This window comes from Leopardus geoffroyi, chromosome B2 (assembly GCF_018350155.1).
Source record: "Leopardus geoffroyi isolate Oge1 chromosome B2, O.geoffroyi_Oge1_pat1.0, whole genome shotgun sequence".
NCBI lineage: Eukaryota > Metazoa > Chordata > Mammalia > Carnivora > Felidae > Leopardus > Leopardus geoffroyi.
The window spans coordinates 117,637,652-117,658,321 of record NC_059332.1 but is presented as its reverse complement, the minus strand read 5'-3'; the positions used below and the strand labels follow the sequence as shown (position 1 = coordinate 117,658,321).

The following is a 20,670-nucleotide window of genomic DNA, read 5'->3' as shown; positions in this document are numbered from 1 at the left end:
TAAAATCTAGGCAAGGATTATTCATTGCATTCGTTTATTATGTCTTTTTAATTTCTTTTTTTTAATGTTTTTTAAATTTATTTTTGAGAGAGAGAGAGAGAGGGAGAGAGCATGAGCAGAGGAGGGGCATAGACGGAAACACAGAATCCGAAGCAGGCTCCAGGCTCTGAGCTGTCAGCACAGAGTCGGACATGGGGCTCAAACTCATGAACTGCGAAATCATGACCTGAGCTGAAGTTGGCCACCTAACTGACTGAGCCACCCTGGCGCCCCTTTAATTTCTTTTTTCTATTTTTTTTTATTTTTTCCCTGATACTTATTTTTTGGACAAGTCTAGTCCAGTTGCCATGTAAGATGTTTCATATTCTAAGTTTGTCTGAAAGTTTCCTAAACATTATATCTGGGTTTAAAATGTGAAGCCAAAACCTGCTGGTGATGCCAGGGACTATTTCATGTACTAGATGGGGTGCCCATAATGTCAGGACTATTTAAAACATTTTTTTAATGTTTATTTATTTTTGAGAGAGACAGAGACAGACTGTGAGCAGGGGAGGGGCAGAGAGAAAGGGAGACAGAATCCAAAGCAGGCTCCAGGCTCTGAGTTGTCAGCACAGAGCCTAATGCGGGGCTCGAACTCACAAACCGCCAGATCATGACCTGAGCTGAAGTCAGATGCTTAACTGACTGAGCCACCCAGGCGCCCCCAGGACTATTTTTTATTTCAGAGGAATTAAAGGAGAGCTGTATCCATATAGCTCTTTCCACCCTACTGCCCACCCCACCCCCCCACCCCCCACCCCGCCGCAGCCCCCAGGTGGAAGAGTATGGCTAAGGAGGATGATTATTCAGTGACATGGGATTTTCTACTGAGGCATCTGTGTAAGGAACTCATGGTGCCAGGCATGTATATGATATTATGTATATACGTATATGATATTATGCAATTATTGCTAATTTTCTTAGGTATAAAAATGGTAGATGCTCAGTAAATACTTGCCAATTTGTCTTTTCCCTGTTCCTATCAGACTGTTAATAAGAAGAGAGGGGAGAGGCTGGGAAAAAGAAATTGGCAATTGAAAAACATCCTGGGGGCGCCTGGGTGGCTCAGTCAGTTAAGTGTCCAACTTTAGCTCAGGTCATGATCTCAAGGTTGTGAGTTTGAGCCCCGCGTCAGGCTCTGTGCTGACAGCTCGGAGCCCAGAGCCTGCTTCAGATTCTGTGTCTCCCTCTCTCTCTGCCCCTGCCCTGCTCGTGCTCTAAAATAAATAAACATTAAAAAAAAATTTTAAAAACCAAAAAAAAGAAAAAAAATCCTAACGGTTGAGTGCTATAATACTTCCCACCACATCAGCAGGTTTAGAAGGACTTCAGAGCTGTAGGAAACATGAGGGGAAAAGTGTGTTTGCATTATTTCATATTTTAAGGCTACGAAGAATATAAACTATCCATTATTTCTGTGCTGTTGTAAAACAGTGGTGGCTGAGGGCAGACCCACAAGCTTGTGGGAGGTGATGAAGAGTCTCTGACTCATACATAGCTAGGAGCTTAATCAGAGTCAAAGCTGTCGGCTGACCTCAACCCACAGCACTCCTCTCCAGGGCTTGGAAGGTTTTATGAACAAACGGCACTTTACTTTACAAATAACTTCCATGAGTAGCTATTCATTTCAGTCTCAGTTTACGGCATTTCAGTGCAGTTTACAGCACTGGTCTGGTTGTTCTATTTTATAGCTGTGGAAACTAAGACAAAGGTTACTTGCTGACGGGTTTCTTGGCTAATACACACGAGGCCTAGACCCTGGGCCCTCCCAATGGAAGTCTTTCTTCTGAAGGGTAGGGAATAACCCATAGAAACTTAAGCCAGGGAACAAGGAATGGCAAAATCTAAGTGCTAGCCACGCTACTAATGTGATTTCAGTGGCATTCCCATTTGCCCGTGAGGAAACAGAGCTTAGAAAATGTGCCCAAAGTCACCCAGTCTTGGGCCTATTCAAGCATAGTGCCCTGCCGGAAGTCAAGGGGCTGAGAAGCAGCGTTGAGGTTCAGGTTTTAAGTGTTGGGCTATTCCTCACGCACTAAGTTCCTCACCAAGCAAGGCCAAAACTCTGAGTCTTGCTTCTAGTCTGTTCCTTCGACACCTGGGTCCCTCTGCATCACAGAGGACTGACACAAGGTGTCCAATATTTGTAGTTTCAAGATGCATCAGGCACTGTGCTGGGCTTGGTGGGCAAAGCAGACATGAACCTGCCTTTGTGTGCTTACAGCCTAATGGAAGGAAAGGAAAGAGAGAAGGAAGGAAGGAGGGAGGGAAGGAAGAAGAGAAGGAAGGGGGGAAAGTAAAGAGAGGAAGAATGAAAAGAACAGAACAGAAAAGCATCACAAAGATGAAGGTAAGGCACCAGTGTGGTTAAGTGTGGACAAGGAAAGGTGAGAGCTGATGACCAAGGGAAATGAGCTTCTAGGGCCTGAGAGGTCTCCATAAAGAAGTGATGGCTGAGCTGAGATCTGGAGGCAGAGCAGGGTTAACTAGATACTAGCAGGGTCAGGGAGGACAGGGATAGAGCTTTCCAGGCCAAAATCAAAGGCCCAGCAGAGGAAGAGCATGTTGGCTCGTTGAGAAAGCCCAGTTGTGTCCCTCAGCTGTTGCCCATGTCTTTGATCTCCCAAACACTGCACATGGCAGACAGATTCTCTCACAGCTCAGATCTGAACATCTGCTTTCTCCCTCAATGTGGCCTAGGAGGACTTCTTAGCCTGGCTTTGCAGCTGGATTACCTATAAAGCCTTGAAAAATACAGACATCCAGGCTCCACTCTGACCTACTGAATCAGAATCTCTAGGGTCTGGGCCAGCAGCATTAGTGTCCTTGGGAACCTGTAAGAAATGCAGATTCTTACATACCCTGACATACCCAACCACAGACTCTGAAAGACTAGCCCAGCAACCTGTGTGTGTGTGTGTGTGTGTGTGTGTGTGTGTGTGTGTGTTTATTTTGAGAGGGGTGAGGGAAGAGCGAGCATGAGTGGGAGAGGGGCACAGAGAAATGGAGAGAAAGATAGTTCCAAGCAGGCTCTGCACTGTCAGGACAGAGCCCGACATGGGGCTTGATCGCAAGAACCGTGAGAAATCATGACTTGAGCTGAAATCAAGAGTCAGACACTTAACCGTCTGAGCCACCCAGGTGCCCCAGCAACCTGTGCCATCCTGGAATTGAGATTTGGGTTAAAGTTCGAGAACCATTGCTTTAGAGGAAGAACCCAGGACAAAAGTTCCCTATGAGATGCTGATGTCACCTGTCCACTGACAGGGGTTTGAAAAGATCTGGTTCTGGATTACCGTGAAGCCCCTTTTTGGGGTAACCGTGCCTTTTAGGATTGAGCTCACTTCTCTCTCTTGCCTTATTTCCTAGACTATTCTCTGCCATTCCCCATGGTGACCTCCGCTTCCCGGTCATGCATAGCTCTTGGCAGCTTTCCAAATGGCACGAGCTATCCCTCTGTCCACTGCACAGGCTGCTTCCTCTGCCTGGAACTTCTATCTACCCCTTACCAGGCATCCCACCTGCTGTCTCCAACCCCCTGGTGTAGTTTTCTGACACTGAGATCTAAACCTCAGCTCACATGTGCCTCCTACAGGAAGGTTTCTGTGGTCTCCTAGCACAATGTAAGATAATGCTGTCTCTTCCCCTGTTAGAACACTGTTCACTCTGAATTGAAATTACTCATCCCTCTGCTAGACTGAATGCTGTGTCTGCCTGAGCCCTCCTCTCTCCCAGGGAAGAAACCTGGTCTTTGTGTTTGAAAGAGCACATGCTCCACAAATATCTGGGGAACGAATGCCAATAGTATTCACCAATGCGAATTTCAAGGGATGACAGAAAAAATGTTTAAGAAAATGCATCAATTCATATCTGCATAAGCCAGTATCAGTTCTTTCTTCGAACCCAGTGGAAAAGTGGCATGTGTCGTGGAGACAGCAAAGTATGGTAGAAAACATCCAATTTGGGGCTCCTGGGTGGCTCAGTTGGTTAAACATTTGACTTCGGCTGGGGTCATGATCTCACAGTTCGTGCTCTGCATTGGGCTCTGCATTGACAGCTCAGAGCCTGGAGCCCGCTTCACATTCTGTGTGTCTCTCTCTGCCCCTCCCCTGCTTGTGTGCTCTTTCTCAAAAAATAAACAAACATTAAAAAATATTTAAAAAAATGAAAAATCAGAAATAAATCCATGTAGTTTATTATTAAAAAAAAAAAGAAAACATCCAATTTTGGGAATTAGAAAACCCCAGTGTGGCATTGGGGGATATATTATTATTTTTTTGACTCTGTTTCCTTAATTATAATTTAGAGATTATAATTTTTATGGCAATATCACAAGATTGTTGTGAAGATAAATGGAAGGATAGTTCTATTAATTTTATTATTGTGAAGTGAAAAGAATTGCAAACCCAAGAGTGATAAAGACTGTATTGTTTATGTGGGATTATTCCAATCTCCTTGAAGAGTAACTGTCTTGTTTTGTTAATTTATGCAGTTTTTGTGGAAACGAGCTCTCAAAGATCGCTTTAAATATGTTCGAAGACCCATAGAAGATGATGAACAAGTGGTGAGGAATAAATGTAAATTTGGACACCGAAGAGGCCAGACCAAGAAATTTCTTCCTGATACAAACTCTGATGAGATTAAAATTGTCCGGATAAAAGTAAGATTGGATATTTAAATATTCTGTTTATTTGTTGACTGGTGATTAAGGCTACTAAGTAACAGCATCTACGATCACTAAAACAAAATCAGATATTCTTTTTGAAAATTGGAGGTAGGGAAATCTGTTCTGTGTGACTAATAATATGAATGATAATATTTCCAAAAGAGGGCTTCTAAAAACAGTTTGAGCAGAGTGTGTTATTCATCATCTCATGTTTATTCTTTCGCAACCTTCGAAAAACCTGGAAACGCCCTTATGTTCTGGGTCTTTGAAACATTTCTCTTCCTCTCATCATAAAATATATCTTATGTTCCGGCTGTTCTTATGGCTACAGACGGTTTTAAAGACTCATCTCGTGGGGTAGCCTCTATCCCCAAGGTTTCAGGGAGGAAGGTAGGCCACGTGCACGGATCTAAACCCCATCTGGCTCTTCCCTTGCCCAGAGGGTCCCCTGTGCCAACCCTGCGGTGCCCCAGGCCTAAGGGCCAGGCAGCGCCTGTAGATCTATCCCTCAGCAGGGGGGGTTGCTGTAAGTAATGTGCATGCAGGTCCTAATTACTGAGATCCTATAAATATCCCTACCTCAGGGCCCCCAAATATGGTCAAGAACAAAAAATGGTCCCTGCTAATAAAGTGAATGAACTCCTTAAGGAAGGATGTCCAAACTACCAAGTATAGAAGAAGTCAAATCCCATGGTGGCCAATTGTGTTTCCACCCCAATCCAACAAGAATATGTAATCCTTACTCTTCGCCACAGATGCATTGATGTTAGTGATTGTACTTGGTGTAAATATTCCATTTTCATTCTTAGCTGGTATATTTATTTGATTGAACTAGAGTAGCCAATCTTGGTTGTCTCAGTTTTATTACTACTACCTGTAAGCTCCAGGGAGCAGGAATATTTTTAAACATGTGTCGCGGGGCGCCTGGGTGGCTCAGTCGGTTGGGCGGCCGACTTCGGCTCAGGTCACGATCTCACACTCCGTGAGTTCGAGCCCCGCGTCGGGCTCTGTGCTGACCACTCAGAGCCTGGAGCCTGTTTCAGATTCTGTGTCTCCCTCTCTCTCTGACCCTCCCCCGTTCATGCTCTGTCTCTCTCTGTCTCAAAAAATAAATAAACGTTAAAAAAAATTAAAAAAAAAAACCCATGTTTTGCAAAACATTCATCCCCACATCATAAAAAAGAAAAAAAATTAGATGAAGGTGTGTACATTTTAAATATCTTATAATTTTCAGTAAGATTTCCAAGTCATAGGCCAGTTAAGATAATAAAACTTCTATGCCTGCTCTTCAACGAAAAGACAGGTGAAAGGTAAAGATTTAGTGGTGTAACTTTTTAGAAGTTTTGACTGCAATATTCCAGTTATAAACCATACTCATGATAGAGGCACCTGGGTGGCTCAGTCGGTTGAGCGTCCGACTTCAGCTCAGGTCATGATCTCATGGTTCATGAGTTCAAGCCCCACATTGGGCTCACTGCTGTCAGCCTGTCAGCGCGGAGCCTGCTTTGGATCCTGTGCCCCCCTCTCTCTGCCCCTCCCTCGCTTGTGCTTTCCCCACCAAAATAAATAATTATTTCTAAAAAAACAAATAAATAAATAATACTCATGATAACACAGAATTAGATCTATTTTAATTATCTTTTATCCTCTTAAAAATAAAAAGTCACTTTGTAAAGGAACATAATTATGTTACAGATAGATTGGCTTTTTCACAAAATTTGATTTTCAGTATACGAAAAATAGAGCTCCTTTCTAAATAAATTAAAGGTTTGCAAATTCAGTTTTCCTTTTTGTTCTATGATGCACGGCCTACCAAAATTCAATGGAATGAATTAATGGTAAATCGGAAGATGAGCAATTGTCGCTAGCACTGGAACTCAAGGGCACATTCGGGGAGTCAGGGATCACACAAACCAAATGGCAGCTCCTCTCTTTTGTTGACACATCATCTGAACCAATCTCTACACTTCTCTTTCAGTTCCCTCTCAACACTTCATGTGATGACACCCTTCGCGAATCTTTCCTTCTTTTCTCCTCCCCCAGGCCCCCAAGACAAGCCTGAATCCTCAGATGAATCCTGCTAAGATCCATGCAGGGGATTTTGCTACAACACACACACACACACACACACACACACACACACACACACACACGCACACCCAACATAGATGAATGTACCAGGGTCCGAGATGAGTTAAGTTACAACAGAATTTCGTTTTGACCTTCCTACCAGCCAGCTGGGGCAAAAAGAGATTCTAAAGTGGTCATTGTTCACACCTGAAGACACAGTGTTTTTTCTGGCAAACATATCTAATTGGTCAAGATTTACTTTTCTCCTTCTTACAAATGGAGCCACAGATGGCTGATTCTTTCTAAGACTGTAACATCCGTGTCTGTGACCTGCTGTTTTCTAAAGCCCAAACCTTTAAGGAATGGGAGAAATTTTACACTCGAATATTACAGAAACAGTGTGCTTCTGTATTTTTTACCCTGAACAGTGATTAAGCAAACAGAAAAAACCCTAAGAAGAATGGAAAGATAAATCCACTGAATATACCACTTATCTCGTGGAATTTTATACTTCAGATAAATTGCCTAAATTACTTCCCATCTCCAGCTTGAATTTCTGATAGCTCCTTTTCAATATCTTTAAGATTTCTGAAAATTAAAGACATTTGGATTAAGATACTTTGGTAACTTTCACATCTTTTAAACTCTCTTGCCCGGACATAATATTTTCATAATACAGAAAACAGTTATTTCCTGTGCGACAGAGCTGGAAAATGCTGATGGACGCAAGAAGTCAGGAGTCAGGCTATTTTCTCAAGGGCAGGGAAGTGGGTTTGGATGAAATAGAGGACGGTTTTGGAAAGGAATAAAGGAGAGGAAGAGATTTTCATTTGTTTTGTTTCATTTCTGTTATTTCTCTTTTGATGGTTGGGAGAAATTTACAAAGAACTGAAGGTAGATGTCTCTGTGAAGGAAGGTGGTTTTCTTATCTTTGTCTCATGGGCTTCTGCAGATAACCCAGGCAGCCTTTAAGTTTGTTTGGGTCTGAGTATTGGCCACGGACGTTTTATCCCTAACTTTCCTCCCATCCCAATCTCCCAGGCCAGTTTAGTGCTGCTTAAACTACACTATGAAACCCAGAGCATCCACAGTGTTAAAGTATCCACCCATGAGTCCTAAATATACCCAGGTTGCTCATATTCTGCTGCTAAGACTTATCACCACATTGTATGGATGGCTGTACTTGTGAGAATCCCAGACTGTTTTCAGACCAATCCTACAATATATTGCGCATTTTGCAATGTTTAAAAATCTTTTCCCAACCCCATGACCTCATGTCACGGCTGCTTGTATGGTCATGAAGCCAAACTTAACAGCTGTGTTATCGCTCTTACGCATCTGACTTTTAGTTTTAGGTCTAAGCAATTTGCAGCCCTGTGAATTGATAAATCTATTTCCTTTGCTTAATTGTCTTTGACTATACTTTGTCTTATGTTTATAAACAGAGGTATAATTAGATTCTCAAAATGGCAGACTTAACTGAGTAATTACATAAGTTGCTGACATCTTGTTTAAATGACGACGACACTGGCTTTAAAAGCTTACACAAATTGGGGCACCTGGGTGGCTCAGTCAGTTAGGCATCTGACTTTGGCTCGGATCATGGTCTCGCAGTTTGTGAGTTTGAGCCCCGCGTCTGGCTCTTGTGCGGACAGCTCAGAGCCTGGAGCCTGCTTTGGATTCTGTGTCTCCCTTTCTCTCTGCCCCTCCCCTGCTCATGTTCTGTCTCTCAAAAATAAATAAATGTTTAAAAAAATTTTTTTAAAGCTTACATGAATTGTATAGAGCTGCGTGGCAGGGTAGTGGAATTTTACCTTGTAGTATTTGGGTGTGTGTGAAAAATCTCAGGTGTAAATTAGAGTTGAGGGAGTCAAACTCAGTCCATGTTGTATCATGGTCATTGTCCTGTGTTAGCCTCGCTCTTGTTCTGTACATTTCTTTGTGTTCTCCTCCCTATCTGCTCTTCCCTCACTTCTGCCCTTGGGCCACCAGTCCAAAGCGTTCCGTATGCATCTTTTTATCTGTAAGTGTTCCAGTTGGGTTTATATATATATATATATATATATATATATATATATATATATATGACTTAATGTAAATGGTATTCTAGACTTCATTCTTGTTTCACTTTTTTCACTAATACTCTCTGAGACTCGTTCACATTAGTGTATTCTAGCCCATGATTGCAGTGATTATAACGTACTGCTTACCTCAAGCCCTGTTCCTCCCCCACCAGGAGCTGTGTGGTAGGGAATACCGTCATACATGTCTGCTTCTGGCCCTACCTGTGTGTTACTTCTCTGGGTTGTGTACCCAGAAGTGGAGCTGATGGGGTGGAGGGTGTGCATTTACTGCATTTGACCACTTCCTTGCCAGATGACTTTGTCTTGTTACCACATCCATGCGTCCCCTTGTATTCCTGCCAACCCCTGGCATTATTCAGCCTTCTAAACTTTGCCAAGTCTAATAAGCATCAAGTGTAATCTCATTCTTGCCGTGATTTGCATTTCCCTGGATAATTAATGAGTCTGAGCATCTCCCCACATGTTTGTTAGCCTTGTGAATTTCTTCTTTTAGAAAATTCTCTCTTTAGATCCATTGCCCATTTTTTAACGAGTTAGCATCTTTTTCTTGTTAATTTGTAGGAAGCAGTCCTTCCCGTGCCCTAAGCCACAAAGACGTTCTCCTACTCTTTGTTCTATTAAATTTATTGTTTTCACTTTCGTGTTCAGACCTTTAAGTCATCTCGAGTCCATCTTCTGTATACTATTAAGTAGGGATCGCCACATAATGAGCCGCTTTCTCAATACCAATTACAAAACAATCCATCCTTTTCTTATCGGTTTATGGTGACACTTTTATTGTATATTAAGTTCCCAAATAGACATGGGTATGTTCTGGGCACTATCTCTTTATTCCATTAGTCTATCAGTCTGTTTTTAATGCCATTGCCACATTACATTTGATGACTTAGTGTTTATTACTTAGTATCGTTTAGTGCTTAGTGTCCAGACATTTTTTGTTCCCTGTGGAAGATGTGTTGGGTCAGGGAAGTCCCTCAGTAGAGAGGTTTCTGATCAAATTCATCCTCATTTTTCAGAATAAGGGGAAGGACAGGAGATCCTTCTCTTGGGAACCAGTCCCTGGGACTCCTCTGTCACATCTGCCCTCCCACAGGAGAACTAGAGCCTGGGCTAGTGGTGCCACATTCAAGTGGGAAGGCTGGGCCAAAAGAAGGTTCTGGGCATCTGTCAGCACAGGCAGCTCCGGGATAAGCTCTGTCTTGCTCACGGGGAAAGCCTTCTGTGACATGATGGGGATTCCCAGCTGGAGGAACCCTGCTCCTGTCTTCCTGGGATGGAGGTAGCGGCGACATCTGATCTACCTGAGGCACTGAGTGTGGATCCTTACACGGTCACAGCCTGATGCTCGTCCTTTCTTGAAATCTCTACACCAGAGGATTTCTTGGCGGTCCTCTTGGGCCTCTGCCAAATGCCCCGTTTGAGACACTGGGATGTCAATAAACTTTCAACATGCTTCAATTCTTCTTTACCGCTTTTTTGACCAATGCACGCATTTCCTTTTAGTAAGTAATTGGGGTTTCTTTCAGCCAACAGAGCCCTCAAACTATTATAAACTTTTTCTAATGGGATATAAGCCACTTTGATAATAGCCAATGCTTCTTTCAAAATTTCTTAAAAAAAAAATGGCTTCCCCCTTTCCGGTGTCCAGTTCTTTACCTTTATGGCTGATCTTTTCGTTTACTTTGAACATCTTCTCCTCTATCTTTGTGAGGTAGATTAACTCTAAATTGGATAGTTGGTGAAAATTTATTTTGTGTTCTTGAAGCAGGATAGAAAGGACTCTGAAGTTTCTACAGGAGCTTTGCTTCTCTCTTTCTAATTTTTTCAAAATTGCAATGAAGTTTTCTCAGTTCGGGAATTTTTAATGTGATCTTTAAGTGCATAAATTATTTTATCTTTGTTAGTTAATTTAACCTGCTTTTAGTTTCTTTTTAATAGTTTTCAATAAATAACTTAATTCTATAAATCACTTTCTTCAAAACTCCCTTCAGTATCATCTTCTAGGGGTCCTCATTTTATGATGTACTTGTTATATCCCGTTCCGAGTCCTTACAATCCATGTTATCTTCTCCAGGAATAGCAGCAGTCCTAGACTTCTAGTCCCTCATTTATCATCTGCTTATTGTGGTTCTGTTCATTATTGAAACTGGGGTATTGAAGTCTCCAACTTTTATGATTACTAACTTGTCTCTTTCTCCCCTCAATTCTGTCAGTTTTTACCACATGAGTTTTGGGACTCGGTTATTAGGGGTATATCAGTTTATAATTGTTGTATCTTCCCAATGGGTTGGCTTTCTTCCCATTATAAAATATCCTCCTTTGACTCTAGGAACAATTTTTGTCTCAAAGTTTATTTAGTCTGATATTAGTAGCCATTCCCTCTCTCTTTCGGTTTCTGTTTGCATGTTATACCTTTGCCCATATTTTTATCTTTAAGCAATTTGTGTCATTAAATCTCAATTAAGTCTCTAGTAGACGAGATGTAGTTGGATCATTTTTACAATCTTATCTGACAATCATTAAATATAGCTGCTGATCAGATAGAATTTGTGTCTCCTGTTTTGATATTTGTGTTTTATTCATCATCTGTTATTTTATTCTTTTCAAAAAAATTTTAGGGGCACCTGTGTGGCTCAGTCAGTTAAGCGGCTGACTTCAGCTCAGGTCATGATCTCACATTGTGTGGGTTTGAGCCCCGTGTTGGGCTCAGTGCTGACAGCTTGGAGCCTGGAGCCTGGAGCCTGCTTCAGATTCTGTGTCTCCCTCTCTCTCTGCCCCTCCCCCGCTCACACTCTGTGTCTCTCTCTCTCTCTCTCTCAAAATATAAATATTTTAAAAAATTAAAAAAAATTTTTTTTTGATGTTTATTTATTTTTGAGAGAGAGGGCAGAATGTGAGCAGGGAAGGGGCAGAAAGAGAGGGAGACACAGAATCTGAAGCAGGCTCCAGGCTCCAAGCTGTCAGCACAGAGCCCAACGTGGGGCTTGAACTCACTAACTGTGAGATCATGACCTAAGCCAAAGTCAGATGCTTAACCGACGGAGCTACCCAGGTGCCTCCATTATTTCATTCTTTAATTACTGCCTTCTTTTGTGTTAAGTAAACATTCTCTAGTGTAATAATTTAATTTCCCCTCTTGTTTACTTTAGTGTATATACATTTTTAGTTATTTCCTTAGTGGTTTCCCGGAGAAATAGAACTAACATCTTAAATTTCAATAATCTAGTTCGGACTAATATCAATTTAATTATAATAGCATATAAATCTCTGTCCCTATATGGTTCCATCCTTCTCCCCTTTTGTGCTATTATTGTCACATAAATAACATTTTATACATTGTATACCCAACCACATGGGTTTACACTTACAGCTTCATGCAATTGTCTTTAAATTAAGATAGGAGAAAGGGTTACAAACAGAAAATGCATTTATACTCTCTTTTATGTTTATGACCTTTACCAATGTTCTATTTTTTCATGTGGATTTAAGTCATAGCCTAATGTTCTTCCATTTTTCTGCTAGTGACCAATTCTCTCAGTTTTTATTTTTTTGGGAATGTCTTAAATCTCTCCTTCATATTTGAAAGGTGTTCTGCTGAATATAGAATTCTTGTAGTTTATTGTTTTCTGGTTTGAGTATTGGATGTTCTGATATCTCAGTTAAGTGGTTTTGACTGTAGCCAACAGAAAATCCTTTCTAAAACCGGCTCATATTATAAGGACAGCTATGCTCTTACATTATAAAAAACTTAGAGGTAGAGGAGGGCAGGCATTATGACTGCTCACCATTTTAACCATCTTGTCTCCTCCAGACATTCAGCACGATTGTTACTTCTCCACTCCCTTGAAATGAGGAAATCAGGTGTGGCCACGAGACTGACTTTAACCAAGGAATATGAGTAGAAGTGACATGTTCGTGGACGATCCAGTGTGCAGTGCCCCTCTCCTCCCTTTTTCTTTGTGTGCGATGCCTAACAACATTCTAGGTGGTGGAGCCAGGTCCTTGGGTGAGGAGGATGACGAGTTGGGCCCCAATATGGACATATCACAGGAGTAACAAATAAACTTCTGTTGCTTTAAGGTTCGGCCGCTGTTAGGCACAGCAGCATAACTGTGCCTATCCTGAATGATCTCGGGGCTCCCAGCACAGAATGTTAGGCTTTGGATCCACATCTCAGTGATTCTCTCTGTGTTGGCTTCATGAAGTGACAGGCATTTTTGAGGATCCAGCTGATCCTGCCATCCTTCCCAGGGATTTCATAGTCTGTATCTTTGTTCTATATCCGGATTTCAGAGATCTATGAGAAGTATTACCATATGTCATAATAAAAGTGCTTAAACATAGGGAAACTTTGCTTTATGTAAAAAGTACCTAGTTTTCACATATTCAGTGAATCCATTTGGAGATTCTTTCTAGTTCCTCAATACAGAGCAGATCATCTCCATTGTGACCTTGTTAAGGGCATTTCTCAGAGTCTGAAACATGGAGGAAACAAACTAATATTGCCCCATCCGATGTAGAATATCCTATCAAACATGTCTTGGCAGTTTCTTTCAAGAGATTAACCTGTGCTTTTTATTTATTTATTTATTTTAAATATGAAATTCATTGTCAAATTGGTTTCCATACAACACCCAGTGCTCATCCCAACAGGTGCCCTCCTCAATACACATCACCCACCCCCCATCTACCCGCAGTTTGTTCTCAGTTTTTAAGAGTCTCTTATGTTTTGGCTCCCTCCCTCTCTAACCTCTTTTTTTTTCCCTTCCCCTCCCCCATGGTCTTCTGTTAAGGTTTTCAAGATGCACATAAGAGTGAAACCATATGGTATCTGTCTTTCTCTGTATGGCTTATTTCACTTAGCATAACACTCTTTCCAGTTCCATCCACGTGGCTACAAAGGCCATATTTCATTCTTTCTCATTGCCAAGTAGTATTCCATTGTGTATATAAACCACAATTTCTTTATCCATTCATCAGTTGATGGACATTTAGGCTCTTTTATAATTTGGCTATTGTTGAGAGTGCTGCTATAAACATTGGGATACAAGTGCCCCTATGCATCAGTACTCCTGTATCCCTTGGGTAAATTCCTAGCAGCGCTATTGCTGGGTCATAGGGTAGGTCTATTTTTAATTTTCTGAGGAACCTCCACACTGTTTTCCAAAGTGGCTGCACCAATTTGCATTCCCACCAACAGTGCAAGAGGGTTCCCGTTTCTCCACATCCTCGCCAGCATCTACAGTCTCCTGATTTGTTCATTTTGGCCACTCTGACTGGCGTGAGGTGATATCTGAGTGTGGTTTTGATTTCTATTTCCCTGATGAGGAGTGACGTTGGGCATTTTCATGTGTCTGTTAGCCATCTGGATGCCTTCTTTAGAGGACTGTCTATTCATGTTTTCTGCCCATTTCTTCACTGGATTATTTGTGTTTTGGGTGTGGAGTTTGGTGAGCTCTTTATAGATTTTGGATACTAGCCCTTTGTCCGATATGTCATTCACAAATATCTTTCCCCATTCCGTTGGTTGCCTTTTAGTTTTGTTGATTGTTTCCTTTGCAGTGCTGAAGCTTTTTATCTTCATGGGGTCCCAATAGTTCATTTTTGCTTTCAATTCCCTTGCCTTTGGGGATGTGTCAAGTAAGAAATTGCTGCAGCTGAGGTCAGAGAGGTTTTTTTCCTGCTTTCTCCTCTACAGTTTTGATGGTTTCCTGTCTCACACTCAGGTCCTTTATCCATTTTGAGTTTATTTTTGTGAATGGTGTAAGAAAGTGGGCTAGTTTCATCCTTCTGCATGTTGCTGTCCAGTTCTCCCAGCACCATTTGTTAAAGAGGCTGTCTTTTTTCCATTGGATGTTCTTTCCTCCTTTGTCAAAGATTAGTTGACCATACGTTTGTGGGTCTAGTTCTGGGGTTTCTATTCTATTCCATTGGCCTATGTGTCTGTTTTTGTGACAATACCATGCTGTCTTGATGATGACAGCTTTGTAGTAGAGGCTAAAGTCTGGGATTGTGATGCTTCCTGCTTTGGTCTTCTTCAATATTACTTTGGCTGTTCAGGGCTTTTTGTGGTTCCATACATATTTTAAGATTGCTTGTTCTAGCTTCGAGAAGAATGCTGGTGCAATTTTGATTGGGATTGCATTGAATATGTAGATAGCTTTGGGTAGTATTGACATTTTGACAATATTTATTCTTCCAACCCATGAGCATGGAATGTTTTTCCATTTCTTTATATCTTCTTCAATTTCCTTCATAAGCTTTCTATAGTTTTCAGCATACAGATCTTTTACATCTTTGGTTAGGTTTATTCCTAGGTATTTTATGCTTCTTGGTGCAATTGTGAATGGGATCGGTTTCTTTATTTGTCTTTCTGTTGCTTCATTGTTAGTGTATAAGAATGTAACTGATTTCTGTACATTGATTTTGTATTCTGCAACTTTGCTGAATTCATGTATCAGTTCTAGCAGACTTTTGGTGGAGTCTATCGGATTTTCCATGTATAATATCATGTCATCTGCAAAAAGTGAAAGCTTGACTTCATCTTTGCCAATTTTAATGCCTTTGATTTCCTTTTGTTGTCTGATTGCTGATGCTAGAACTTCCAACACTATGTTAAACAACAGTGGTGAGAGTGGACATCCCTGTCGTGTTCCTGATCTCAGGGAGAAAGCTCTCAGTTTTTCCCCATTGAGGATGATATTAGCTGTGGGCTTTTCATAAATGGCCTTTATGATGTTTAAGTATGTTCCTTCTATCCCGACTTTCTCGAGGGTCTTTATTAAGAAAGTATGCTGAATTTTGTCAAATGCTTTTTCTGCATCAATTGACAGGATCATATGGTTCTTATCTTTTCTTTTATTAATGTGATGTATCACATTGATTGATTTGTGAATGTTGAACCAGCCCTGCATCCCAGGAATGAATCCCACTTGATCATGGTGTATAATTTTTTTTTATGTGCTGTTGAATTCTATTTGCTAGTATCTTATTGAGAATTTTTGCATCCATATTCATCAGGGATATTGGCCTGTAGTTCTCTTTTTTTTTTTTTTTTTACTGGATCTCTGTCTGGTTTAGGAATCAAAGTAATGCTGGCTTCATAGAATGAGTCTAGAAGTTTTCCTTCCCTTTCTATTTTTTGGAACAGCTTGAGAAGGATAGGTATTATCTCTGCTTTAAATGCCTGGTAGAATTCCCCTAGGAAGCCATCTGGTCCTGGACTCTTATTTGTTGGGAGATTTTTGATAACTGATTTAATTTCTTCGCCAGTTATGGGTCTGTTCAAGCTTTCTATTTCCTCCTGTTTGAGTTTTGGAAGTGTGTGGGTGCTTAGGAACCTGTCCATTTCTTCCAGGTTGTCCAGTTTTTTGGCATATAATTTTTCATAGTATTCCCTGATAATTGCTTGTATTTCTGAGGGATTGGTTGTAATAATTCCATTTTCATTCATGATTTTATCTATTTGGGTCATCTCCCTTTTCTTTTTGAGAAGCATGGCTAGAGGTTTATCAATTTTGTTTATTTTTTCAAAAAACCAACTCTTGGTTTCCTTGATCTGCTCCACAGTTTTTTTTTTTAGATTCTATATTGTTTATTTCTGTTCTGATCTTTATTATTTCTTTTCTTCTGCTGGATTTAGGCTGCCTTTGCTGTTCTGCTTCTATTTCCATTAGGTGTGCTGTTAGATTTTGTATTTGGGGTTTTTCTTGTTTCTTGAGATAGGCCTGGATTGCAATGTATTTTCCTCTCAGGACTGCCTTCACTGCCTCCCAAAGCGATTGGATTGTTGTATTTCCATTTTCATTTGTTTCCATATATTTTTTAATTTCTTCTCTAATTGCCTGGTTGACCCATTCATTCTTTAGTAGGGTGTTCTTTAACCTCTATGCTTTTGGAGGTTTTCCAGAATTTTTCCTGTGGTTGATTTCAAGCTTCATAGCATTGTGGCCTGAAAGTATGCATGGTATGATCTCAATTCTTGTATACTTATGAAGGGCTGATTTGTGACCCAGTATGTGATCTATTTTGGAGAATGTTCCATGTGCACTCGAGAAGAAAGTATATTCTGTTGCTTTGGGATGCAGAGTTATAAATATCTGTCAAGTCCATCTGATCCAATGTATCATTCAGGGCCCTTGTTTCTTTATTGATCTTGTGTCTAGATGATCTATCCATTGTTGTAACTGGAGTATTGAAGTCCCCTGCAATTACCACATTCTTATCAATAAGGTTGCTAATGTTTGTGATTAATTGTTTTATATATTGGGGGCTCCCGTATTTGGCGCATAGACATTTATAATTGTTAGCTCTTCCTGATGGGTGGAACCTGTAATTACTATATAATGCCCTTCTTCATCTCTTGTTACAGCCTTTAATTTAAAGTCTAGTTTGTCTGATATAAGTATGGCTATTCCAGCTTTCTTTTGACTTCCAGTAGCATGACAGTTCTTCATCCCCTCACTTTCAATCTGAAGGTGTCCTCAGGTCTAAAATGAGTCTCTTGTAGACAACAAATAGATGGGTCTTATTTGTTTATCATTTGGATATGCTATGTCTTTTGGTTGGAGCATTTAGTCCATTTACATTCAGTGTTATTATTGAAAGATAGGGGTTTAGAGTCATGGTGATGTCTTTAGCTTTAATGCTTGTAATGATGTCTCTGGTACTTTGTGGTCCTTGCAACATTTCACTCACAGAGACCCCTTAGAATCTCTTGTAGGGCAGGTTTAGTGGTGATGAATTCCTTCAATTTTTGTTTGTTTGGGAAAATCTTTATCTCTCCTTCTATTCTGAATGACAGACTTGCTGGATAAAAGATAAAGGCTGCATTTTTTTTTTTTTTTCTGTTCATCACATTGAAGATTTCCTGCCATTCCTTTCTGGCCTGCCAAGTTTCAGTAGATAGATCTGTCACTAGTCTTATTGGTCTCCCTTTATATGTTTGAGTGTGTTTATCCCTAGCTGCTTTCAGAATTTTCTCTTTATCCTTGTATTTTGCCAGTTTCACTATGATATGTCATGCAGAAGACTGATTCAAGTTACGTCTGAAGGGAGTTCTCTGTGCTTCTTGGATTTAAATGCCTTTTCTTTCCCCAGTTCAGGGAAGTTCTCAGCTATGATTTGTTCAATCTCTCTCTCTCTTTCCCTCTCTCTCTTTCCTCTCTCTCTTCCTCTTCTGGAATTCCTATTATATGGATATTGTTCCGTTTCATTGCATCACTTAGCTCTCTAATTCTCCCCACATACTCCTGGATTTTTTTAATCTCTCTTTTTCTCAGCTTCTTCTTTTTCCATAATTTCACTTCTAATTCCCCTATTCTCTCTTCTGCCTCTTCAATCCGAGCTGTGGTCGCCTCCATTTTATTTTGCACCTCATTTATAGCATTTTTTAAGCTCCTCATGACTATTTCTTAGTCCGTTGATCTCTGTAGCAATAGATTCTCTGCTGTCCTGTATACTTTTCTCAAGCCCAGCGATTAATTTTATGGCTATTATTCTAAATTCTTGTTCCATTATGTTGCTTAAATCGGTTTTGATCAATTCGTTAGCTGTCGCTACTTCCTGGAGTTTCTTTTGAGAAGAATTCTTCCGTTTCATCATTTTTAGTAGTTCCTGTGGTAGCTCCAAACTGCAGGGCACTTCCCCTGTGCTGTCCGGAGTAACTTGTGTTGGTGGGCGGCCGCAGTCAGACCCGATGTCTGCCCCCAGCCCACCGTTGGAGCCACAGTCAGACTGGTGTGTACTTTATCTTCCCCTCTCCCAGGGGCAGGACTCACTGTGGAGTGGAGTGGCCCCTGTCTGGGCTACTTGCACACTGCCAGGCTCATGGTGCTGCTTTGATGGGATCTGGCGTATTAGCTGGGGTGGATCTGCAAGGTGCACAGGGGCAGGAAGGGCAGGCTTAGCTTGCTTTGCCGTTGGTGGTCCCCTGCAGGAGGGGCCCTGCAGCACTGGGAGGGAGGCAGACCTGTCAGAGGGATGGATCCACAGAAGCACAGCGTTGGGGGTTTGTGCAGTGCAAGTTCGATGACGGGAACTGATTCCCTTTGGCATTTCGGCTGGGGGGTGGGAGAGGGAAATGGTACTTGCCAGCGCCTTTGTTCCCCCGCTGAGCTGAGCTCTGTCCTCCGGGGCTCAACAACTCTCCGTCCCGTTGTCCTCTAGCCCTTCTGCTCTCTGAGCAGAGCTGTTGACTTTTAACATTCCAGATGTTAAGTCCCGCTGGCTGTCAGAACTCACAGAGTCTGGCCCCTCTGCTTTTGCAAGCCTGACTCGGGGGCTCTGCCTTGCCCAGTGGGCTGCCCCTCCACAACCCCCCCCCCCGCTCCCTCCCGTCAGTCCGTCCGTGTAGCGCGCACCGCCTCTCTGCCCTTCCTACCCTCTTCCATGGGCCTCTTGTCTGCACTTGCCTCTGGAGAGTCCGATCTGCTAGTCTTCCGGTGGTTTTCTGGGTTATTTAGGCAGATGTGGGTGGAATCTAAGGTATCAACAGGATGAGGTGAGCCCAGCGTCCTCCTATGCTGTCATCTTCTTCTATAGTTTGCTTTTTATTTTTTTAATGTTTATTTAATGTTTATTGTGTGTGGGGAGGGGAGGGGGGAGAAAGGGCGGGGGAGGGGCAGAGAGAGAGGAAGAGAGAGAATCCCAAGCAGGATCCGTGCTGTGAGCATAGAGCTTGATGCGGGGTTCAATCTCACAAACCCTGAGATCATGACTGGAGCCGAAACCAAGAGTTGGACGCTTAATCAACTGAGCCACTCAGGTGCCCCCAACTTGTTCTTTTTTAAGAAAAACTGCATGATGTGCAGGACAGTGACGCGGGGTTTTAATAAATCTTGTAGGGTGTCCTTATGTCCTGAAGTCCTCCAAACATTTGCCAAGTAAATCAATCAACAAACTTCCGGGTGTTCAATTACTAACACTATACTTATAATTCATTTCTATCTTAAAACCTTTTCTTTTCCCCCTTATTGGGTATACATGTACTTCATAGCTTTCAAAGTCATGAAGTCGTTTTGTGTGTTAGCTTTCTTTGGCTTAGAAGTGAAATGGAATCGAAAGTTATGCAGAAACTACTGACAGCCAAATGCTAAGAATATCTAGTTAGGTTTCTTTGGGTTTCTTTTATGGCATTTACTGTTTGCTTCTTACTGCACCTGACGCATAATGATTTATTGAACAAATACTAATCATTTTCATAGGCTTTTGCACAGATGTTTCTCTCATGGTGCAAAACTGAGCAAAACAGCCAAAGTCGAAGAAAAATGTTGACAGTTAATTGCATTCTGTATATAATGCAATTACCGCCATCAGCAGGTTGGCAAACGCACTAATAATGTGAAGTTTTACAAGTCAGCTGTGCATTTGGAAGTACAGGGCAAAGTTGCTGCCATTTCTCTGCTGGTTGACTGAGCCACACGACTGAATGCCAAGCAAAGAGACTGTTCAAGTTACCTAGAGAAGCATCATTTCCAAAGCCAATTTGTTCACAATGGAACTGAAAACAGGGATGAGTGGAATTTGATATGAAGAAAACCCTAACATCTAGCCATAGCACTGTCCAGCAGAAATACCATAGGGACCACATATGTAATTTAAAATTTTCTTTTTTTTTTTTTTTAATTTGTTTTTTCAACGTTTATTTATTTTTGGGACAGAGAGAGACAGAGCATGAACGGGGGAGGGGCAGAGAGAGAGGGAGACACAGAATCGGAAACAGGCTCCAGGCTCTGAGCCATCAGCCCAGAGCCTGACGCGGGGCTCAAACTCACGGACCGCGAGATCGTGACCTGGCTGAAGTCGGACGCT

At 41.5% G+C, this 20,670-nt stretch overlaps 1 protein-coding gene across 1 annotated transcript in view; it reads left to right on the top strand.

Moving 5' to 3' along the window:
- Positions 1–20,670, top strand: part of SAMD3 (sterile alpha motif domain containing 3) — a 57,106-nt gene that overhangs the window by 25,571 nt on the left and 10,865 nt on the right. Inside the window, exon 7 of the mRNA XM_045499559.1 lies at positions 4,532–4,699. Coding sequence (XP_045355515.1) covers positions 4,532–4,699 — 168 coding nt within the window. The remainder of the gene's footprint in view (positions 1–4,531; positions 4,700–20,670) is intronic.